At 36.0% G+C, this 21,040-nt stretch overlaps 1 protein-coding gene across 1 annotated transcript; it reads right to left on the bottom strand.

Moving 5' to 3' along the window:
* Positions 1-2: 2 nt before the first annotated feature.
* Positions 3-12,660, bottom strand: KRR1 (KRR1 small subunit processome component homolog). The gene is made up of 10 exons (XM_003259562.4): positions 12,534-12,660; positions 9,112-9,284; positions 7,619-7,753; positions 7,314-7,439; positions 7,147-7,230; positions 6,010-6,066; positions 4,724-4,894; positions 2,750-2,827; positions 2,547-2,640; positions 3-930 (listed from the first exon to the last, which is right to left on the bottom strand). The coding sequence occupies exons 1-10, from the start codon at positions 12,616-12,618 to the stop codon at positions 788-790; spliced, it is 1,146 nt and encodes a 381-aa protein (XP_003259610.1). The 5' UTR covers positions 12,619-12,660; the 3' UTR covers positions 3-787.
* Positions 12,661-21,040: the final 8,380 nt, after the last annotated feature.

The raw sequence follows: 21,040 nt of genomic DNA, 5'->3' as shown, positions 1-21,040 counted from the left end.
TATTCACATATGGCTTTTTTTTAACCAATAACAATTAGTTGTATTTCTATTTTAAAACATTTCAGAAAAAAATTTATGTTACAGCAATACTCTTACTCAGAAGAAGAAACTTCCTAACTCTATCAATCAGATAAACTCATCTTTACTATAAATAAGCATTGTTTGCAGGTTGCCACAGGTGGACTCTAACCCATGTTTCAGCTTCCAAATCTGCAAAATGAGCAAGGTACAGTAGCACTTTTTTAGGTGATTCTTAGCTCCAGTAGCCTTCATTAGTTAAAAACATTATTATCTTTTGCATGCTGCTTTGACTCTAAATATCTGGTTTTCTCTGTCTTTTTGGTTTACCACTTCCCCAGATTCAGAACAGAGGAGTAACTAGGGGATCTGATTTTAGAGGCCTTAATTTTCTGTTCATGGACTGCTAAAAGTAAAACCAAATTTTCAAAAGCAATAAACCTAAATATTTACTTGTTATCATTAGAGAGGGAGCATCAAATGCTGGGACATCATTATATTTGAAGACTAACCAATAGCATCAGACACTGGATTTAATGGATAATCACAATGGTCGTCGTGTATACAGACATATATACCACTTTCTAGTATAAATTTTTCAAAAAATACAATAATAATTTATAAATAACACTCTTCTATGAACCACCACCACCACCAAAAAAAAAAAAAAAACCCCTCAGAAAATTTCTCACAAATAAGGCAACTAATGCCTGGTATCTCGAAATCCTTTACAAAAGGAGATAGTTCTAGTCAAGGAGTTTTGGGTATGTTACTTTTTTTTCTTCTTTTTCTTTTCATCTGCCTCCATCTTAAGCGCAATTTCTTCAGCTGTAAGAGCTCCTAGTTTCTTATTCTTTGCTTTCTTAACCTTTTCCTTGATGCTGGCCACATCAATTTTAGTTTCAGTAGAAGCTAGACAAATTAAAAGCACAATACATGTAATACTTTAGATTTTACCAAGTAAAACAAATATGTTTAACTTCAGAGTACTCTTATAATCGAAAGATCACATATAAGATATAAAAACACCTGCCTAAAGCAGAAATTTCTTCAGACCAACATAAAACAAATCATAAAATACTTTAAATATATATTAGTACAAGTATACATAAAAATGGCATAAATGGCATAATTGAACCAATTACTGGATTCAACTATATTAAGACTATTTCCTTAAGTCCTACTTCAGACTCAATTATTTTACCTACATTCTTTTCCATATTTTGGAACTTCTGAGTCCTCATTATTTTCCATCTTGCACATTAAAATAATTTAAAATTACATGTATCCCTTCTCAATAAGTTTTATCAGCTAACCATGAGCTAGAGGTCAAAATCTACTTCCTCTAGTATCAAAACCCAAATTTTCCGAATATTAATTCAATGAATGACTAATAGTATTTTAACAAGATTTTGGTATACTAACAACATTTTGGTAATAAAGACAATAATTTGGGAGTATTTGGAAGTCCCCCTAACAGAACCCAACTATCTAATCAATGCCAAAAGTGTGAACAAAATAGAGAAAGGAAGCAGTGAAAAAGAATGCAACTTTTTCTTACCATTCAAAGTACAGTATCACAGCATAAAATAATGTACAAACTACCCAGCAACCTGAGAAGCACAGAGCGTTAAAGCCTCTGCCGTGTGGAGAAACTACATTAGGGTAACTAGCTATTAAGGACCTTCAAAGCACTCAACTGACAGGTTGTACAAACTGGAAATTATGACATTTCTACCTTTTATATAACCAATAATCTACCATAGAATATAGTATTTTTAAAGCTATTAACAAGCAATATATTAAAATGATAATGTATTAATCTGTTTCTGACCAAGTCTATGTACAATATTGCTGGTGAGCCCTCTCCCCTCAGTGTGTCACTGTTCACTCTGGAGGGTTACTTTAGGAAGAGGACAAGTGTTACCACAGGGGGAAAAAATGCAGAGGATGCATCAGAAGAAATGAAGAAATGGCATGAGAATGTTTTCTCTTAGTGTCTTTTAAATACTAGGTTAGTACAAAAGTGATTTCTGCCATTTAAAAACCACAATCAATCACTTTGCACTAATAGCTCCTGAATAAGACCTGTCAGCGTCCTTTAGTCTAAGGTGATGAGAAATCCATGTTACCAATATAGAAGCCAAACTCTAAGCCAAGATTACATAAAGAGAAGAAAAAGTACAACTTCTGATAATTTCTCTTTGAGAGGCATGACAGCAGAGCTCAGGGATCTTCTTGCATTTCTACAGAAGATGCACTGGCTGCCCTGGGTTTGTATCTTTCACAACAAAGAGTCTTTCCCAAGCACAGACCAGAGGTCAGGAGAGGTTTGCACTGAAATAGGCATTAGCTGCCTCTAAATTATAAATTATCTCAATCATCCCTTGTCCTTAGGATTAGTAATTAATGAAATGCTAAGAGAACTGATGAAAAGATACAACTGTTTCTTAAAGAGATTCAGACAAATTTACTATGGGTTTACTTTTCCTAATTAATAAAGACTTTTACATCATAGAAAGCATTACCTTCCTTAGGTTTCACAATTGGTTTTTCTTTAGGTGGAATAAATGCTTTGTTTCTTTCCTCTTGTCTCTTACTGATGGCTTCTGCTTGTTTAGCCTACGTTAATAAATAAAAAATACATTAGTTAAATGTATTTATAGTTAAATAATTCAAGTATCTATGAACTTTGCTATTAATGTTGTGAGCCAGACATAAAATGCCTTACCTTTATTGCTTCCATTTTCTGCCGCTTCTTCTGATTTGCCTTCAAAAAGTATTCACCACTAGCCAATTCTTTATCAATCTGTTGAAAATGGTATTTACATCAGAAATAATGTAGAGGAGACGTCATGTCCTAAGCAAGTCACAATATCCTTAGGGTAAAAACAATGAGGTCAAACTCTGATTTATTAATAAAAATGGTAGTAACATAAAGGAAAGAGTCTAAGCTGAGGGGAATACATGCACAAAAGTGTGGAGGTAGGAAAGCACCTCCATGGAATACAACCCAGAGTAGTTCAGGGATACGGCATGGAAGGTCACTGATTCAGAAAAGTGTAAGAAGAAACTGGAGAGAGAGTTTTGGGGAAAATTTGAAGAAGCTTCAATGGCAGACAAAGCAGGAGGGATAAGATTTAGAAATGACTGTAGGTTTCTGAGAAGCCTGAAAAGACCAAAGCATAATTTTAATGGAGAGGAATGAAGAATAGATGAGAGCCTGGAATAAAGGTAGTGGCATGCAGAATAAAAGCCAGAACTATCAGGAATTGGTGACTCATTAAGCAAAGGCAACTGCTTGCTCATTCAGTATACAGCCAACACGTAAAATGTGTATAACCGACCTGTCTCCCACTTATATAGCATTATTATATCTAAGGCACTGTTCTAAGCTCTTTATAATTACTCATTTAATCCTCATTAACAATTCTTTAAGATAGGTATTATCATTACTCCCACTTTAGGTACGGGGAAACTTAAGTACGGATGGAATAAATAACTTGCCCTGTCACATAATGAATAAGTGTAAGAACAAGTCAATCAAGACATCACTGTTTCAAGAAGCTTACACAGCTCCGCAAGAAAGATAAGTCAATTACTACAAGAAAGGGCCATAAGAAATAAGGCAGGTGTTATGGAAGCATGGTTTAATGACTGCATCACTCCACTTTCTCCCCAACTACTATCAATTTCCTCCACGATCCAACAATTCCATTGTTTTTTCACTATGATCATCATTTCCCCCATCAATCAATCATCAAATCTTCCCTGAAAGACTCCCAACATGGTTGTGGAAAAAAGAGATATAGAAAGCAATCGAGTTCACATGCTGAGCAGAAGTAGAAAGGGAAGGCTTTAGGATATAGCCAAGGAAGGGAATAATGAAGCAAGAACCCCCAGGAGATAGGTGAAGATGGAATTTAAAGAACACATAGAAAAAGCTGATGCAGGTGGAAGAAAACCCATACGCGAGAGAAGAGGAAACAGAAAGGGGTTCTTATCTGGTGGTCTCAAATATTTCAATAAAATGCAATGTCATATCCTAAACGTGGGAGGGCACTGAGGGAATTAAGAGGAAACATGAATTTTGAAGAAATTAATCCAAAGATAAAACTTTCTCTAACTTAATTTGGTAGCCACGTTGCAAGGAAGAAGTCAAGTTTTTAGACTGATCTGTTTTAGAGTTTTGCTGAGAAGGTGGGACAGAAGTAAAAAGGGGCATGAATCAAAACAATGATGTGCAAGAACAAAATGGAAACTGGTCATGCTGGGAGAGTAAATGAAGCAGAAGACAGGTGACAAAAGGAATCATAACTTAGAAAAACGGTGGGTGTTACAATTTACAATTTAAGATTTCAGAACTAGAACAATCATAGATCACACAGTCACAAGAATGTTGCCAAAGCAGAGAAAAGAGTAATTGCAGACTAAATTGTTCAACTTTTATCTGTGGAACATTTACAGTGGCTACAGGGACACAAACCTCCTGGATGCCGTTTATAATCAATGTGAAGGCCCCACTGCACACCGCCATGCACTCAGCTAAAAATATGCCTTTTTACTCTCAGTTTCTTATAGCTCTGCACATACACACTATATATATATATACACATATCTCACCTGAAATACCTTCAATAAAGTTTCTGACCAAATACATTAAAATAGATTCTCCTTCATATAAAGTTCAACATTTAGTACTAACCTGACTTTCTGGTTGTGGTGGTGGGAATGGCGTATATTCCTTCTTAACAGTTTTTTTCTTCGGTTCCTTGCGTTTATTCACATTTTTATGTTTGAACTGTGGCAAAAATCTCTCCCAACTTTGTGATCGTAATTCAGAATCTTTTGCCAACTCTCTCTTAATCATTAAGCTCTTCAGTCATGCAACAAAGTAAAAATTTTTACTTTCCAAAGTCACACATTTGTCAGACTCAGACATTATAAATATTGCTTCTACAAATAATAAAAGAAACTGTTCCTAGTTTCTTTGGTGAAATTAAACCAATTACATAAGCAAAAAGATAAGTTATCACAAACATGTGTAATTATTAGAAAACCACTAGAAACTTAATTACAAAATGCAGAATTGTTAAAATGAGACAAAAATAAAACTGACTTTTCAACCATTATTTCATTAAAACATTTAAAATGCAACTTATAAAAGCAGGGAGGGCTCTTAATTAGGGATGTTCCCTGCAAGCAGGAAGTTTTCAGTAGCAACTGAAATACCATAAAAAAAGACAAAAGTAAACTTTCTCATGATTACAGAAAACCAATATTTTCACATTTCCCTATTCCATTTAAATTTTAGACCTTGTAATATCAGAGGATGCAAACCAGGGATCAGACACATAGCTTTGTTTTTATCTGCAATATCCCAATGTAACTCAAAATCACTTTCCCCCTAATCTAACAGTGACTTTATAACTTAAGTTCATCAAATTTAAGTGGATTGCTCAACAAACCCATCATAAAATAGTTCTATATACCACCGTTACATTTCTAAGAATAATCAAACTTTGTGCACACAGAGATACACCAGATCTCTATCAGAGGGGCTACATTTTGAGTGTTAAATTCAAAAAAAGGTTTTAATGCAACATGAGATGTTCCAGATTTTAATAGAAAAAGGTAGAATTCTGAAAGATCATATCTTTAAATACATGGGTTCATAATCTAAGAAAACTAGATTGATATGATCTGTAACAGATTCTGTGAAGCTTATTTTCATTGATTAGAACTACATAACATATTACAGTATCCCCTTCAGTAGTTTTCACACTGTGCTCCATAGGGAGCTTCCAAGAAGTACCTACAAAACTGGGGTAGAATTAAGTAGGTTGAATTCTACCCCTAATTTACCGAAAATAGCTCTGCTTTATCTGTTCATGCATTAGAATTTCATAAAACATTTAATTTCAAGAAAGGTTTCTGTAGCTAAAAGAAGTATGATCATCACTGGTACAGTTATATATAATTACCACTCACTTTAATGTTATAAATTGGATGAATATTCTTCATAGTATCTAGGACTACTTTTCTAACCTGAAATTTGCAAAGAAAAATAAATTAGTCACAAGGATTTTAATGAGCTATGGAGAAGAGGATTAATACTGCAAAATATCTAATCAGGTAATGAGTACCAAATTAAATAAGTAGTTCCTTCAACTGCTCTGAGTGGCTTCTAGATCTGTCATAAAGGCAGTCAATCTCCCTTGAATACAATACAGTTTCTCAATTACTGCTAAAATGTAGCACAGAGAACTAATACAACACTCTAGAGCAATGTGATTTAGGAGGAAGAGGGCTGGAATACAAGCACTGCCACTGCATACAGGAAAATCACTTTCCTGTTCCAGCTTTCTCATTTGTAATATAAAGATAAAACCATATACTTCTAGACTCTCTTATAAGAATTAAATAATATATTTTAAAGACTTAGTAAAACTAAAGTATTCAATATACTTAATTATTGCTCCAAGAGAAAAGAGCAGACAATTTATGACGAAAAGGGCCAACAGGATTACTATTAAATGCCCTGGAAAGGAAGCACAACCTACAAGCCAGATCCAGACAGTAATAGTACCAAAAGGAGTTAACAGAAATAACATTTGCTCCACAGATTTTCTCACCACATTTAATTTGAAAAGTTAAAGAAAATATTCATGAAAAGTTATTAAACATTATACTAAAATTCAAACAAAAGAAAATACACCTTGAAGAAAAGTTTTCAGAGTGTGACCTCTACTGGCTGTATACACTACTGCAAATAACTGGATTTTTGCTCAATTTTCCTGTCATTGGGTATATGCAACTATACCATGTTGTTCATATGTGCTACAGACTGAAGATCTTAATGTTCATTTAAATTTTATACTGGGAGGAGTAATAGTGTGCAGACCTAATTCAGAAATGGATGTCTCCACAGTTGCCAAGGTTGGCCAAAACATGTTAGGGTCCAGAAATGATTCCCTTGAATTATATGACATACAAAGTATTTACTAATGGGAAATCAAAACACATTCTAAAAAAATAAAATCATAAAGCATTATCCAATAAACTATATTATAACCAAATTATTTGTTCTCTGCTGAAAATGAACCGAAGATAATACATAGTTCTCACCTCTTTTAAGCCACTAAAAGGTCCAATGGCTGAAACTGTGTTTCCCTGAACCATAATGTAACAATTAGTTAAGAGTTCCAATGCCTGTATCAAGAGATCAAGTTAAAATTAATTACTCTGAAAAATTATTAAGGAAGAGACTCAAGTTTTCCACTAATAAAAAATACCTTCAATGTAGATCCTTTGGGACCAATAAGCCGTTGTCTTCGTTTTACAAATCTCTCTTTATTCCTTACTAAAGAACCTATTTTAATGATGTCACATGCAACATCATCCTGAAGAATTCGTACTGCCTTTTGCAAAAAAAAAAAAAGACATTATCAACATTTTTTACAATTACATTTATTTTCCAAGCCCACGCTATTGTTATCTAAGCACAAATATGAAAACTTGATGGTGGAAGGAGGAAAAGATGGGATGTTATAGGTTAACACTGATGCAAACAAAGCAGTCTCTGTAATTCTAGATTTACCTGTTCAAATGAAACACTCCTTGCTAACAGTTTTATCAGATCTCTGGCCCTAATGATGATATATGGATCAAAAGTCTTCTTTGTAGTACAAACAGTCATGCTGCCTTCGATCAGGTCCAGGGTTGCATTAACATGCTACAAAAGGAAAGAGCACACAAGCAGTTGTCTAAAAATGAGTTTATTTTTAGATAATTATAAAGCCTATCCTAACCAACCTATTAATTTCTGTCACCTCTCAATTCCTATGAATTACTTCCCTGAAGAAGCTAGGTAGTTAAGTATAAATAATGAATACTCAATTACTTTCACACTTTACAGACTATAAGAAACTGGAGCAATTGAAACCATTTACACTTGATTTTAGAATACCTTGTACCCATTGGAATATAGATTGCCTCTAATTTTAAAATTATAAATCAAACAAATGGGGGTCATACTTAAAATCTGACTAAGGTAAAAATGTAAAGCTGTACGGGCTTCCCTATTCTGGACCCAGCTCCAGTCTACCATCTGCTCCATTGGGTATGAATTGACTTATGCTTTCAAACTTTTTTCTAGCTAATTACGGGACTAAATACAAAGTAAAAGCAAATTATCATAGTTTCAGAAAAAAAGCAATGATTAGAAAACTTAAGCATTAACTTTCAACAGGAAAAAACAGATTTCAACAAAGCGAATTAAAATGCTATTTTCTCACTTGTGAGCATGATCTCAAGAATATTTCAACATAGTTAAGTGAACAATTCAACATATGGTTGAGTCTCTAAGTTTACAAAAAAAAAAATGAGCTCAATTCCAGATGCAGCTATAAAACACAACCTGCAGCTTGCTGAGCCACCTTCACCCACAATGGCACAACCAACTCCAGAGCAGTCCCACAGTGAGAAACACGTTATATCACAACCTAATACACACACACACACACACACACACACACACAAAGCCAATATCAAAAAAAGATACTTTTACCATGTGATATGTCATTTTCTAAAGGCTCAGTATAGCCATTAAATTGACTTCTCAATACACTAATGGGTTTCAATTCCCAGTTTGAAAAAAAAATGCAGTTATCTAGGGGAATAGCATCAGCAATAAACAAGGAAAAGTTGGACACATCCACATCTTCCGTTTCAGATGAAAGGTAATCAATTAGAAACATGACTCAGCTCAAACTGGGACAAATACATGACAACTGTCATGGCCTGGAGCAGGCATTCTGAAATTGGGACTTCACAGGTGAATTTCAGACAGTTGTGAAGCTCCTAAAATATTAAAGGTATGCAAATTTTTCAAAGTAATTTATTACTCATAAAATTAAAAACAAATGAACATTAGGTAAGAAGAAAACTTACCTAGTTTAAAATACCAAAGCAACCAAACTAACCAGCTATGTTAGCACCATTAAAAAAAAAAAAAGCATTAGCATACATACACTTAAAGGCATAAGCAAGAGCAAAGTCTCAAATAAATGTATTGATAGAAGATACACATACATGTTCATTTAAGGCTTTCTGCACCAATGGCCAACACTCTTTCAAGTAAGCTTCTCTGTATTTTGGGAACAAAGTTGCAAAACTGCTCTCCTCCAAAAGTCCTCTGGGATTGTCCTCTTTGGAAAAGGCTGGTTCCTTCCAACCATCAGGAACCGTAAGGAGTTCTGATTCATCTACAGAAAGGAAAAAATTTACACATCACATTTTAACTGTCTTTTGGACATACACATCACATTTTAACTGTCTTTTGGACACTTTATGAACATCCTATGCACATATTCACAAGCCTTCCAATACCCCTTGCATTTCCTTTTCCCCTGCTTTTTATATTATTCAAGAGTAAAAGAACATTCCTCTGTCATTATCATCAATTCTCTGTATTAAAATTATCTGTACACATTTCAGTTGCCTCATATGACAAAGTTCCTTAAGAGCAGAAACCCTCTTCACACTAGCTGGCATATGCCAGGCAGATAGTGAGTACTCCAGAAACATGTACTGCACTACACTATCATAAAATTGAAGATCTGAATGCCATTTTGGTAGGTATTTTAAATACAATTAACCTTTCTGACTTTCCTGGAGTGTATGGAACCTGGATGTGTGTGTTTGTGTACAACTTCTGAAAGAGGATTCCAGTTTATCTTTCAGATAATAATCACTGGTAATTCTAGATTTTCCTAAGCATTTTGAGTGCCTTATTTCCATATGCCTTTCATCGTAACTATAAAAAGTAGAATCTGTATTATTATTCTCATTTTATAAAAATAGTCTAAAAAGGCTAAGTGACTTGCCTAAGGGAACACAAAGCTCACTCAGCCTGGGACTCCTTTCACTACAAGAAAATACCTCCTAAGGGCCGTAAATTATCTTCTCAATCATTTATTTAAAAAACTCTTGGTCTTGAATTTGAAGAACTCCTTAAATTCAATAGCTATACTCTAATTCAGTTATACTCATAGGTATGATCCACAGACTTGCAGTATCAGCACAAACTATAAGTCTGTCAGAAATGCAATTATTGGGCCCCACTACAGACCTACTGAATCAGAATCTCTTCGACGAGGGACAGGAGTCTGTGTTTTACCATGCTCAACAGGAGACTCTTAAGCACGGTAAAGTTTGAAAAACAGGTCGTTACCCTATATTATCAGCCTCAGACAGGTAAACTTTCTGCTTATACTCACATCCACTTTGCTATTTCTGGTTCAAATCACAGACAACTGGCTAATCTTCATATAAAGGATTCTCCAATGTCCTTTAAAGAACATAAATTCCACAAAAGTGATTACTTATATATTATACACTTTTTTTTTTCTTTTTTTTTTTTTTAAAGACAGGGCCTTGCTCTGTCACCTAGGCTGGAGTGCAATGGCTCCATCCCAGCTCACTGCAGCCTGGACCTCCTGGACTCAAGCGATCTATTCTCTTGCCTCAGCCTCACAAGTAGCTGGTACTACAGGCATGTGCCATCATGTCCGGCTAATTTTTGTATTTTTTTTTTTTTTTTTGTAGGGAAAGGGTTTTGCCATGTTGACCAGGCTGGTCTCCTGGGCTCAAGCAATCCCCCTTCCTCAGCTTGCCAAAGTGCTGGGATTACAGGAGTGAGTCACTGCAACTGGTTACTTAACAATGCTTACCTGACAAAGTCCCTATCCAATTTAAACACTTCAAAGGCTATGGATCACTTTTTTAAAAATCCGCACTACAACCTCAGGAAAAAAACTGACAAAAGAAATACACAGGAGTTTCACAATTAAGGAAGCCTCAAAACATGTGAAAAGATATGCAACCTCATAGGTGATCAGAAAATGCAAATTAAAACTGCAACCAAATACCATTTCATACCTACCAAAATGACAGAAATTTAAAATTCAGATAACATATATTCATACGAATGTAAGGCAATGACAACTTTCGTCCACTGCTAGTGGAAACAAAACTGACACCAGCACTTTGGAAAAAAGTTAGCATTACTTACACACACCCTGTACTTCAGTGATTCCAATCCTATGTTCACAACCTAGAGAAACCCTTGAACATGTTAACCAGAAGACATGTACAAAGATGTTTTAGCAGTATTGTTTATAATTGCAAGCAAGTGGGAACAATCCAAATGTCCACCGATGGTAAAATGAAAAAACAAATTGGAGTATATTCATACAAGGAAATACCACATAACAGTGAAAAGACCAAAACTACACCTGCAAGTATCACCCTGTTTGAAAAACAAAAAGCTAAATCTAAGAAGCAAGACACAGAAAAATGCATGTATAGATACACTTTCATAAAGTTCACACATATACATAAAATATATATATGTATGTACATCATATACATGTACAATATATATGTACATCATATACATATATAATATATATACATATATAATATACATCATATATACATATATACACATAAAATTCACATATATATTTCATATATATACACTTTCATGTATATAAAATTAAAAAACAGTCTAAATTAAGCCACTTCATGACTACAAGAAGAGGAACAGAATGCAACACAATTCAGAGTGGTTACGTCTGATACAGGAAAAGAGAATATGATCTGAGAGGTGCACGTAAGGGTTTGAGGGGTATGGTAATGCTCTATTTTACTTAGTCTGAATGCTAGTTTCTCGCATGGTTTTATTAAACTCTATGTAAGTTGTATCCTCTATGTACGTTACATAATCATTTAATGAGCAACAACAAAGAAACCTTGAATACTTTCCCAATACATTTAAATTGAGAGTTCAATGTTTTTAACACTTCCTATAAGCCTGGTTGAACAGATCCCCAAGCTATTTCTGATTTCTCTATCATTCACACTGAAGAAAACGGGTAAAACCAGACTACAACGCAGGAGTTAACAATTAAAAGGTAACACAACCTAAAGAGTAAGGGCTGTGTCGTCTAATATTTTAGCAATCTGACAAACAGGAATTGATAATCTTTCAAAATGTCTTTACTGACAAACTAGAGCTAAGGACATGTCGGACAGCTCCTTTCCCCATACCTCACCCCATTATCAGGGTCCACTCCTGTACATCATGACTTAGCTATTCCCACCTCACCCTATTCCTCATTCCGTCAGTGACTTTCAGCCACCCGCAGGCTACAAAGTTTCGCAGCGCTCTCGGCATTTTCTGAATACTCAGCCTTTTACAGAAGACGTAATCCGCAACAGCTTCGCTTTGGGGACCCTTTAGCAAAAGCAATGAATTAGGAACACGTGGGTGGCACCATATCGGCCAGTCGTTTCTGTGGGCCCAGCCAAAATCTTATCAGTGATTATTTACGTACTCAACTACACAGTACAGGCTCCAGGTGGTTTTATAAGTCCACAAGCAACGAAAGAAAAAAACATTGCAACTCAACGTACACAAACCCCAGGCTTCGGTTCCCACATAACATCACCTTGGTTCTCCGGCTTCGGCTTCTGGTTACGAAATTCACTTTTTCCAACCCCTTTTTCTGGCCGCACCAGCGAGGGAGACGCCATTTTCAAGCTGCTTCCGGTGACTCCGGAAATGAAACTGTTCTTAAACCCTACCGGCTAAAACGCCTACGCTCAAAATGAGTTCCGCCGAACTCAGACGAGGAGATCTGCGCAGTCTCCGTGCGTACGTGCGTTAAAGCCCGCGCTTTTACACAAACCATAGCTTCTCCTACGTGGCCAATGAAGGGCCGGAGACTTTCTCCCAGTATGCACTGCAACCATGGAGTTTGCATACTGGGATTTGTAGTTTAGCAGGCGGTATAGGCAAATTGGATACTGTCTTATCCGTAGTTTCCTCGTGGCCTCACGGTCTAACCTGGACCATCGGAGAGCGGAGTGCTACCAACCTGTCATTGATGTCATTCATTCTTTCGATATCGATAAATATTTATATGTTGGCCAAATATGCGCTAGATGTTGGGAGGAGGTACAAATATGAGAATACAATGTATATTGGGCCTCCACTGCAAGAAGTGACAGGAATAGCTACTATTTATTGAGACTGCTTTGTTTCAGTACTTTATTTACATTATTTCTAATTTTAAAAACAATGATAAAATTAAACTTTTCAGTTGTTTCTGATGGTAATCTTCCCGAGTGTTGGTATTTCTCTAAGTTAGAGGGATGGTAATTCAACATCCTGACATTTCTGAAGTGTTTCAACTAGCCTAAGATTTCTCAAAATCTCTTAACTCCTTTTCTACCCCCAACATTACATAGGGCTAAGATGTGTAGAGAGGTTCATCACTAACTACAAATAACTACACTTTTAGAAGTATCAAAGTTCTTCAACATGCCAAATACAAGATTTTTTTTATTTTGATTTTATTGCTTGCATTTCTAAAATTTTCTGCAGCAAATAGGGAAGGTCTTTGATAGGTTGAATTCCTTGCATTAGTGAAATACACGTTTGTCTGATAAATCCACTCTCGTGTATCTTATACAAAAATTTAGGTTTTCATATATGAGATCCAGGTATGAAACAGATTGTTACATATGGACAGAAGAGCCCACGACAGAGGGTTTTTTTGCTTTTATCCTGTGCGTTTTATAAAAGACAGGGATTTTATCTCTGTTCTTTTAATTTCCTCAAAAAATGATAAATCCCTAAAATAGAACAAATAGCAGCAGGTGAAAGTTATAAAGTGAGGAGTACACCTCATGAAGCAGGTTTTTATCATCTTTATTTTAAGTAACTCAATCACTAATAAGTGGAAGGTCCGCCTTCAAGTCCAGGCAGTTTGACCTAGCAGCTTCAGGGGGCTACTATTCATTAGGAGCGTCAAATGTGTTAGAAAGAAGGCTGATAGGGATTAAGGGGAGGGAATAGTCTAGAAATAATACTTGTGTTAAAGCCCTTTATTTTATAGCAAAATTTTCTACATAGGCTTTTCTTCCCATTTACGTGTATATTTTTAATCTTAGTATTGCTATTATTTGAGGAATATTGAGAATATGATGGAGATGGGAAAATGAAAACCCACCCATCCTTTTCTTGGCACTATTGAGTCTGTTTGTAAAACCCAACCTTTTAATTACCATACTATGTAGAGCCCACAGTTCATCTGTCCCTTTTTGAAATTTTTAAATTTTTTTCCAAATCATTACTGAAAAGGGTATAAAAACATGGATAATAATTGAGTTCTAAGATTCTCTAAGGTCCTCTAGACCTCCAATTATAGATGACACCACACTAAAACTGTCCTGTCTTCTTTCCAAAGGAAAAGATTGATCAGGCTCCTACAATAAGTTATTTCAATATTAAATGATTCTTTCCCTTCCCTAACTCAAAAGCCCTCACATTGTCGACCAACTGAATATACAATATAAAAACAATATATGATTGGAAGTTAAGTGAATTTTTTTGTCTGTTACTTGCCTTCCAGAAGCCAATAATCTAACACAAGTTATGTCACAGGAATAGGGAGTTATGTTACATATAGGATATAAAAGCTTTTACTAAAAAATAAATCCTGCAACAAAAATCACAAATTAATTTAAAAATATTAATTATAATGACTATTAATCATATACTGAAGGGTATATATAATTATACAGTACTTTTTCCTCTGTGATAATATGAGATAAAAATATAGCAAGATACTAATTTGATGCTAGTAGTTATAAGAAGTAATATATAAAAATTAAATGAATAGAAAATTGCGTAAGACTGAGAGGCTGAAGCTTTTCCTTAGTACACATACTTTTTTTTTCCAGTTTTAAAACAGACTCTGATGCTTAAATACTGTTACTCATTAACTGAATTTTCACATTTTGGCTTGACAAGCAGGAATAGCACATATATATACTTACTAAAGATTAAAATTGACAGTCAAATTGAATGAGAACAATGTTTCAACAATTTGCTTAGAGTATATTTTAAGCAATTTTGAAGAAAAATTTTAAAATAAACGTGGTATGGAATAAATAAATTCCGAAATTAATTCGACTAGTTCTTCTAAGAATTAAACATTGTAACCAATATTACATATGAATAGTTTAAACTTTTAAAACCTCTAAACAATAGTTTCCACATATGGGAACTATTTGCTCTAGATTCTTTACTTTGGAAAAGAGCAGATCTAATTTCAACATCTTCCAAAAATTCATTAGAATTGAAAGAACAATTTGATTTTAAATAAATATTGAATAATAACTAAAAATTATAAATATTTATTGAATACATATTGAAAATAAATATTGAAAAATCTCCTAAAATCACCGTAGAAGACTATAAACTCAAAAGTGATTATCAAAATGACAGTGTCCAAATTTTCATCTCAATTTCAATGATTCACTGATTATAAAGTATTCAAAATAATAATTTAAAATTTAAAATGATGAGAAATAGGATAAAAAAATAAAGGATATAAAAGAGGGCAAAATATTCGCCAAACATTTAATGGGTTGATTACAATAATATTCAAGGTGATAAAAAGATGTAAGCAATTCAATCGAAAAATGAGGAAAGGCTGAGCACAGTGGCTCACGCCTGTAATCCCAGCACTTTGGGAGGCCGAGGCGGGCGGATCATGAGTTCAGGAGATTGAGGCCATTCTGGCTAACATGGTGAAACCCCGTCTCTACTAAAAATTCAAAAAATTAGCAGGGCATGGTGGCACACACCTGTAGTCCCAGCTACTAGGGAGGCTGAGGCAGGAGAATCGCTTGAATCCAAGAGGCAGAGGTTGCAGTGAGCTGAGATCATGCCACTGCACTCCAGCCTGGGTGACAGAGCAAGACTCTGTCTCAAAAAAAAAAAAAAGAAAAAAAAAGAAAAGAAAAACGGAAAATATATTAGTAGATATTTGTGATGGTTAATTTTAAGTGTTAACTTGACTGGGTAATAGTGTCCCGATATTTGGGCCTACATTATTATGGATGTTTCTGTGAGAGTACTTTTAGATGAGATTAACATTTAAATCAGTGAACTTCGAGTAAGGTAGATTGTCCTCTATACTGTGGGTGGTCCTCATCCAATCAGTTGAAGACCTGAATAGAACAAAAACATTGACCTCCCCGGAGAGAGAAGAATTGTGCAGCAGAAGTCCCTTGGACTTGAATTGTAGCATTGTCTTGTCTTTGTCTCCAGCCTGCCAGCCTACCCTGCAGATTTTGGACTCACCAGCCTCCATAATCATGTGAGCCAATTTTTTAAAATAAATAAAAATAAATTACACACACACACACACACACACACACATTGGTTTTGTTTCTCTGGAGAGCCCTAATAAAACAATTTATAGTAGAGCTAATCCAAATGACTGACGAACATATGATGTTCAACCTCACTACTGTCAACAAAGTATACAGACTTAACAATGAAATACCGCTTCTCACCCACCAGATTGAAAAAAAAGAAAAGAAATAATAAACATACATGTAAAAAAACAATACTGCTAAAGGAAAGAATAGTCTCATACATGGCTAGTGCAAATGTAAATTGTTACTGCCTTTTTGCAGAGCAATTTAGCAATATAAAATATACACATATGGTTCTGCAGCAATTTCACACCAGATAAACTATTGAATAGAAATAAAGGACCATTCAATTAGAATGTTCCTACAATAGTGTTGATTACTACCTTCTATAGAAGTAGTTTAGTGAAATATACGTTGGAGCCATACTCACTAGTTTGCCACCTATCGGCTATATAGCCTGGGGCAAGTTTCTTACCTACTCTCCTGCTCAGTTTTCTAAAATGGGTAGAATAACCTAACCCCTCAGCAGCTTAATACATGTAAAGTGCAAAAAAAAAAAAAAATACTTAGCATATTGTAAACACTTAATAGGCGTTAGCTATTATTGTTTATACTGGCAAAAAGTAAAAGCATTTAAACTATCAAATAGGGATCTAGTTAAATAAATTGATGTTACTTTCATAACCATGGGCTATTATACAACCATTTATGAGAATTAAATCTATATGAAAAAATACATAGAATATTGAGCAATAAAAGCCAGATGTGTAATATAAACATACATATACACACACATATATATAATATGATCTCATTTTTCTAAGGCAAACCATTCATTTATTCAACAAATACTTACTGAGCACCTATGACGTTCAAGACACTGTTCTAAATACTTGGTTATATTCTATGTGCTGAATATAATATATGAATACATGAGTTTGTATGTGATTGTACAACAAAAAAATTGGGACGGATACACATTAAGCTTTTAAGACTGGCTAACTTAGAGATGAAGATGATTAGAAAAGAAGATGAAACTAGGCAAAAAGACAAAAGAAGATGTCCATGATAAAATAGCATGTATAATATGATCCTATTTACATACAACTGTCTCTGTGTGTGTGTGTATGTGTTTCTGCATGAAAAGATGGTCATCTAAACGTTGACTGTGTTACCTCTCAGTATAGAGACATTTCAAAGTATGACAATTAAATAGCAATACAGTTGTAAATCAATCACAATATACATCATTTTTCTTTAACATCCTTGGAAATCTGAACATAAATATGAAAATAAATAAACAAATAGAATATGTACTTAAATGACACTAAAAGGGGAAAGAAAAATGGACATCTCTGGAGGGTTTCTTGGCACAAATCTAGAATCTAGATTGGAAAGCCCTTGGGTCACAGCCACAGGCAGGCCTTTTTCTTTCGGAGACAGAGTCTCACTCTGTTGCCAACGCTGGAGGGCAGTGGTGCCATCTCAGCTCACTGCAAACTCTGCCTCCTGGGTTCAAGCAATTCTCCTGCCTCACCCTCCCAAGTAGCTGGACTACAGGCGCCTGCCACCATGCCTGGCTAATTTTTGCATTTTTAGTAGAGATGGGGTTTTGCCATGTTGGCCAGGCTGGTCTTGAACTCCTGAACTGAGATGATCCACCCACCTCGGCTTTCCAAAGTGCTGGGATTATAGGCAGGCCCCTTTTGATTGTGACTTCTCTCCTGTTTGGCCTCTTAAGCAATCTAGACCCACATGTAGCCACCATCATCTTCCTGTGAGAAATGTGCTCCACCTGTTCTTACCCTGCTTATTCATTTTCCCAGGGAAAGCACAAATTGCCCTCACAACAACTCTCCTTTGGAATTAAAGACCTTAATTCTCACGGTAACCAGAGGGTAGAGGGGAAAGAAAGAGTAAGGATGAGATTTAACAGTGTCTTTGGAGAGTGTATTATCTCTTATTAAAGCAAACAGGAAAATGGCAAATAAACGTGGTTTATTTTTATTTAACATTTCTACACTGATTTATCAGAGATAAAAATTAAATTTACACAGTAATCTACTTTGTTGCTAACTTTATTGTCTTTTTAAAATAATCTAGATAGGATTTCTCAAATACATAACGTTGACACATTTTTATTTTCTTTTTTTTAATTATACTTTAAGTTTTAGGGTACATGTGTACCATGTGTAGGTTTGTTACATATGTATACATGTGCCATGTTGGTTTGCTGCACCCATTAACTCGTCATTTAAACATTAGATATATCTCCTAATGCTATCCCTCCCCCCTTCCCCCACCCCACCACAGGCCCTGGTGTGTGATGTTCCCCTTCCTGTGTCCATGTGTTCTCATTGTTCAATTACCACCCATGAGTGAGGACATGTGGTGTTTGGTTTTCTGTCCTTGCGATAGTTTGCTGAGAATGATGGTTTCCAGCTTCATCCATGTCCCTACAAAGGACATGAACTCATCATTTTCTATGGCTGCGTAATATTCCATGGTGTATATGTGCCACATTTTCTTAATCCAGTCTATCATTGGTGGACATTTGGGTTGGTTCCAAGTCTTTGCTATTGTGAAAAGTGCCGCAATAAACATACGTGTGTGTGTGTCTTTATAGCAGCATGATTTATAATCCTTTGGGTATATACCCAGGAATGGGATGGCTGGGTCAAATGGTATTTCTAGTTCTAGGTCCCTGAGGAATCACCACACTGACTTTCACAATGGTTGAACTAGTTTACAGTCCCACCAACAGAGTAAAAATGTTCCTATTTCTCCACATCCTCTCCAGCACCTGTCATTTCCTGACTTTTTAATGATGGCCATTCTAACTGGTGTGAGATGGTATCTCACTGTGGTTTTGATTTGCATTTCTCTGATGGCCAGTGATGATGAGCATTTTTGCATGTGTCTTTTGGCTGCATAAATGTCTTCTTTTGAGAAGGGTCTGTTCATATCATTTGCCCACTTTTTGATGGGGTTGTTTTTTTTCTTGTAAATTTGTTTGAGTTCATTGTAGATTCTGGATATTAGCCCTTTGTCATATGGGTAGATTGTAAAAATTTTCTCCCATTCTGTAGGTTGCCTGTTCACTCTGATGGTAGTTTCTTTTGCTGTGCAGAAGCTCTTTAGTTTATTTAGATCCCATTTGTCAATTTTGGCTTTTGTTGCCATTGCTTTCAGCGTTTTAGACATGAAGTCCTTGCCCATGCCTATGTCCTGAATGCTATTGCCTAGGTTTTCTTCTAGGTCTTTTATGGTTTTAGGTCTAACATTTAAGTCTTTAATCCATCTTGAAATAATTTTTGTATAAGGTGTAAGGAAGGGATCCAGTTTCAGCTTTCTACATATGGCTAGCCAGTTTTCCCAGCACCATTTATTAAATAGGGAATCCTTTCCCCATTTCTTGTTTTTGTCAGGTTTGTCAAAGATCAGATAGTTGTAGATACGTGGCATTATTTCTGAGGGCTCTGTTCTGTTCCATTGGTCTATATCTCTGTTTTGGTACCAGTACCATGCTGTTTTGCTTACCGTAGCCTTGTAGTATAGTTTGAAGTCAGGTAGCATGATGCCTCCAGCTTTGTTCTTTTGGCTTAGGATTAACTTGGTGATGTGAGCTCTTTTTTGGTTCCATATGAACTTTAAAGTAGTTTTTTCCAATTCTGTGAAGAAAGTCATTGGTAGCTTGATGGGGATGGCATTGAATCTATAAATTACCTTGGGCAGTATGGCCATTTTCACGATATTGATTCTTCCTACCCATGAGCATGGAATGTTCTTCCATTTGTTTGTATCCTCTTTTATTTCATTGAGCAGTGGTTTGTAGTTCTCCTCGAAGAGGTCCTTCACATCCCTTGTAAGTTGGATTCCTAGGTGTTTTATTCTCTTTGAAGCAATTGTGAATGGGAGTTCACTCACGATTTGGCTCTCTGTCTCTTATTGGTGTATAAGAATGCTTGTGATTTTTGCACGTTGATTTTGTATCCTGAGACCTTGCTGAAGTTTATTTCTGCCTTCATTTCGTTATGTACCCAGTAGTCATTCAGGAGCAGATTGTTCAGTCTGTCCGTTCTTAGATCTCAAACTCTGAGCTGGGAGAACCACTACTCTCTTCAAAGCTGTCAGACAGGGACGTTTAGGTCTGCAGAAGTTTCTGCTGCCTTTTGTTTGGCTATGCCCTGCCCCCAGAGGTGGAGTCTACAGAGGCAGGCAGGCCTCCTTGAGCTGCGGTGGGCTCCACCCAGTTGGAGCTTCCTGGCTGCTTTGTTTACCTACTCGAGCCTCAGCAATGGTGGGCACCCCTCCCCCAGCCTTGCTGCCACCTTGCAGTTTGATCCCAGACTGCTGTGCTAGCAATAAGTGACGCTCTGTGGGCGTAGGACCCTCCAAGCCAGGCACGGGATCTAATCTCCCGGGGTGCCATCTGCTAAGACTGTCGGAAAAGCACAGTATTAGGGTGGGAGTGACCCGATTTTCCAGGTGCCATCTGTCACCCCTTTCTTTGGCTAGGAAAGGGAATTCCCCGACCCCTTGCGCTTCCTGGGTGAGGCGATGCCTCGCCCTGCTTCGGCTCACGCTCGGTGTGCTGCACCCACTGTCCGACAATCCCCCATGAGATGAACTCGGTACCTCAGTTGGAAATGCAGAAATCATTCATCTTCTGCATCGCTCATGCTGGGAGCTGTAGACTGGAGCTGTTCCTAATTGGCCATCT

The sequence above is a fragment of the Nomascus leucogenys genome, chromosome 10 (genome assembly GCF_006542625.1).
Source record: "Nomascus leucogenys isolate Asia chromosome 10, Asia_NLE_v1, whole genome shotgun sequence".
In the NCBI taxonomy this organism is placed as follows: domain Eukaryota; kingdom Metazoa; phylum Chordata; class Mammalia; order Primates; family Hylobatidae; genus Nomascus; species Nomascus leucogenys.
This window is presented reverse-complemented; position numbering and strand designations above follow the sequence as displayed.

Bases quoted from the DNA above. Each gene is read 5' to 3' on its own strand.
- KRR1 (XM_003259562.4), bottom strand. From the start codon at position 12,618: ATGGCGTCTCCCTCGCTGGTGCGGCCAGAAAAAGGGGTTGGAAAAAGT. The intron at 9,285-12,533 runs GTGATGTTATGT...TCCTTTCTGTAG, and splicing joins GCCGAAGCCGGAGAACCAAG to ATGAATCAGAACTCCTTACG. The intron at 7,440-7,618 runs GTAAATCTAGAA...TTTTTGCAAAAG, and splicing joins GGAGTGTTTCATTTGAACAG to GCAGTACGAATTCTTCAGGA.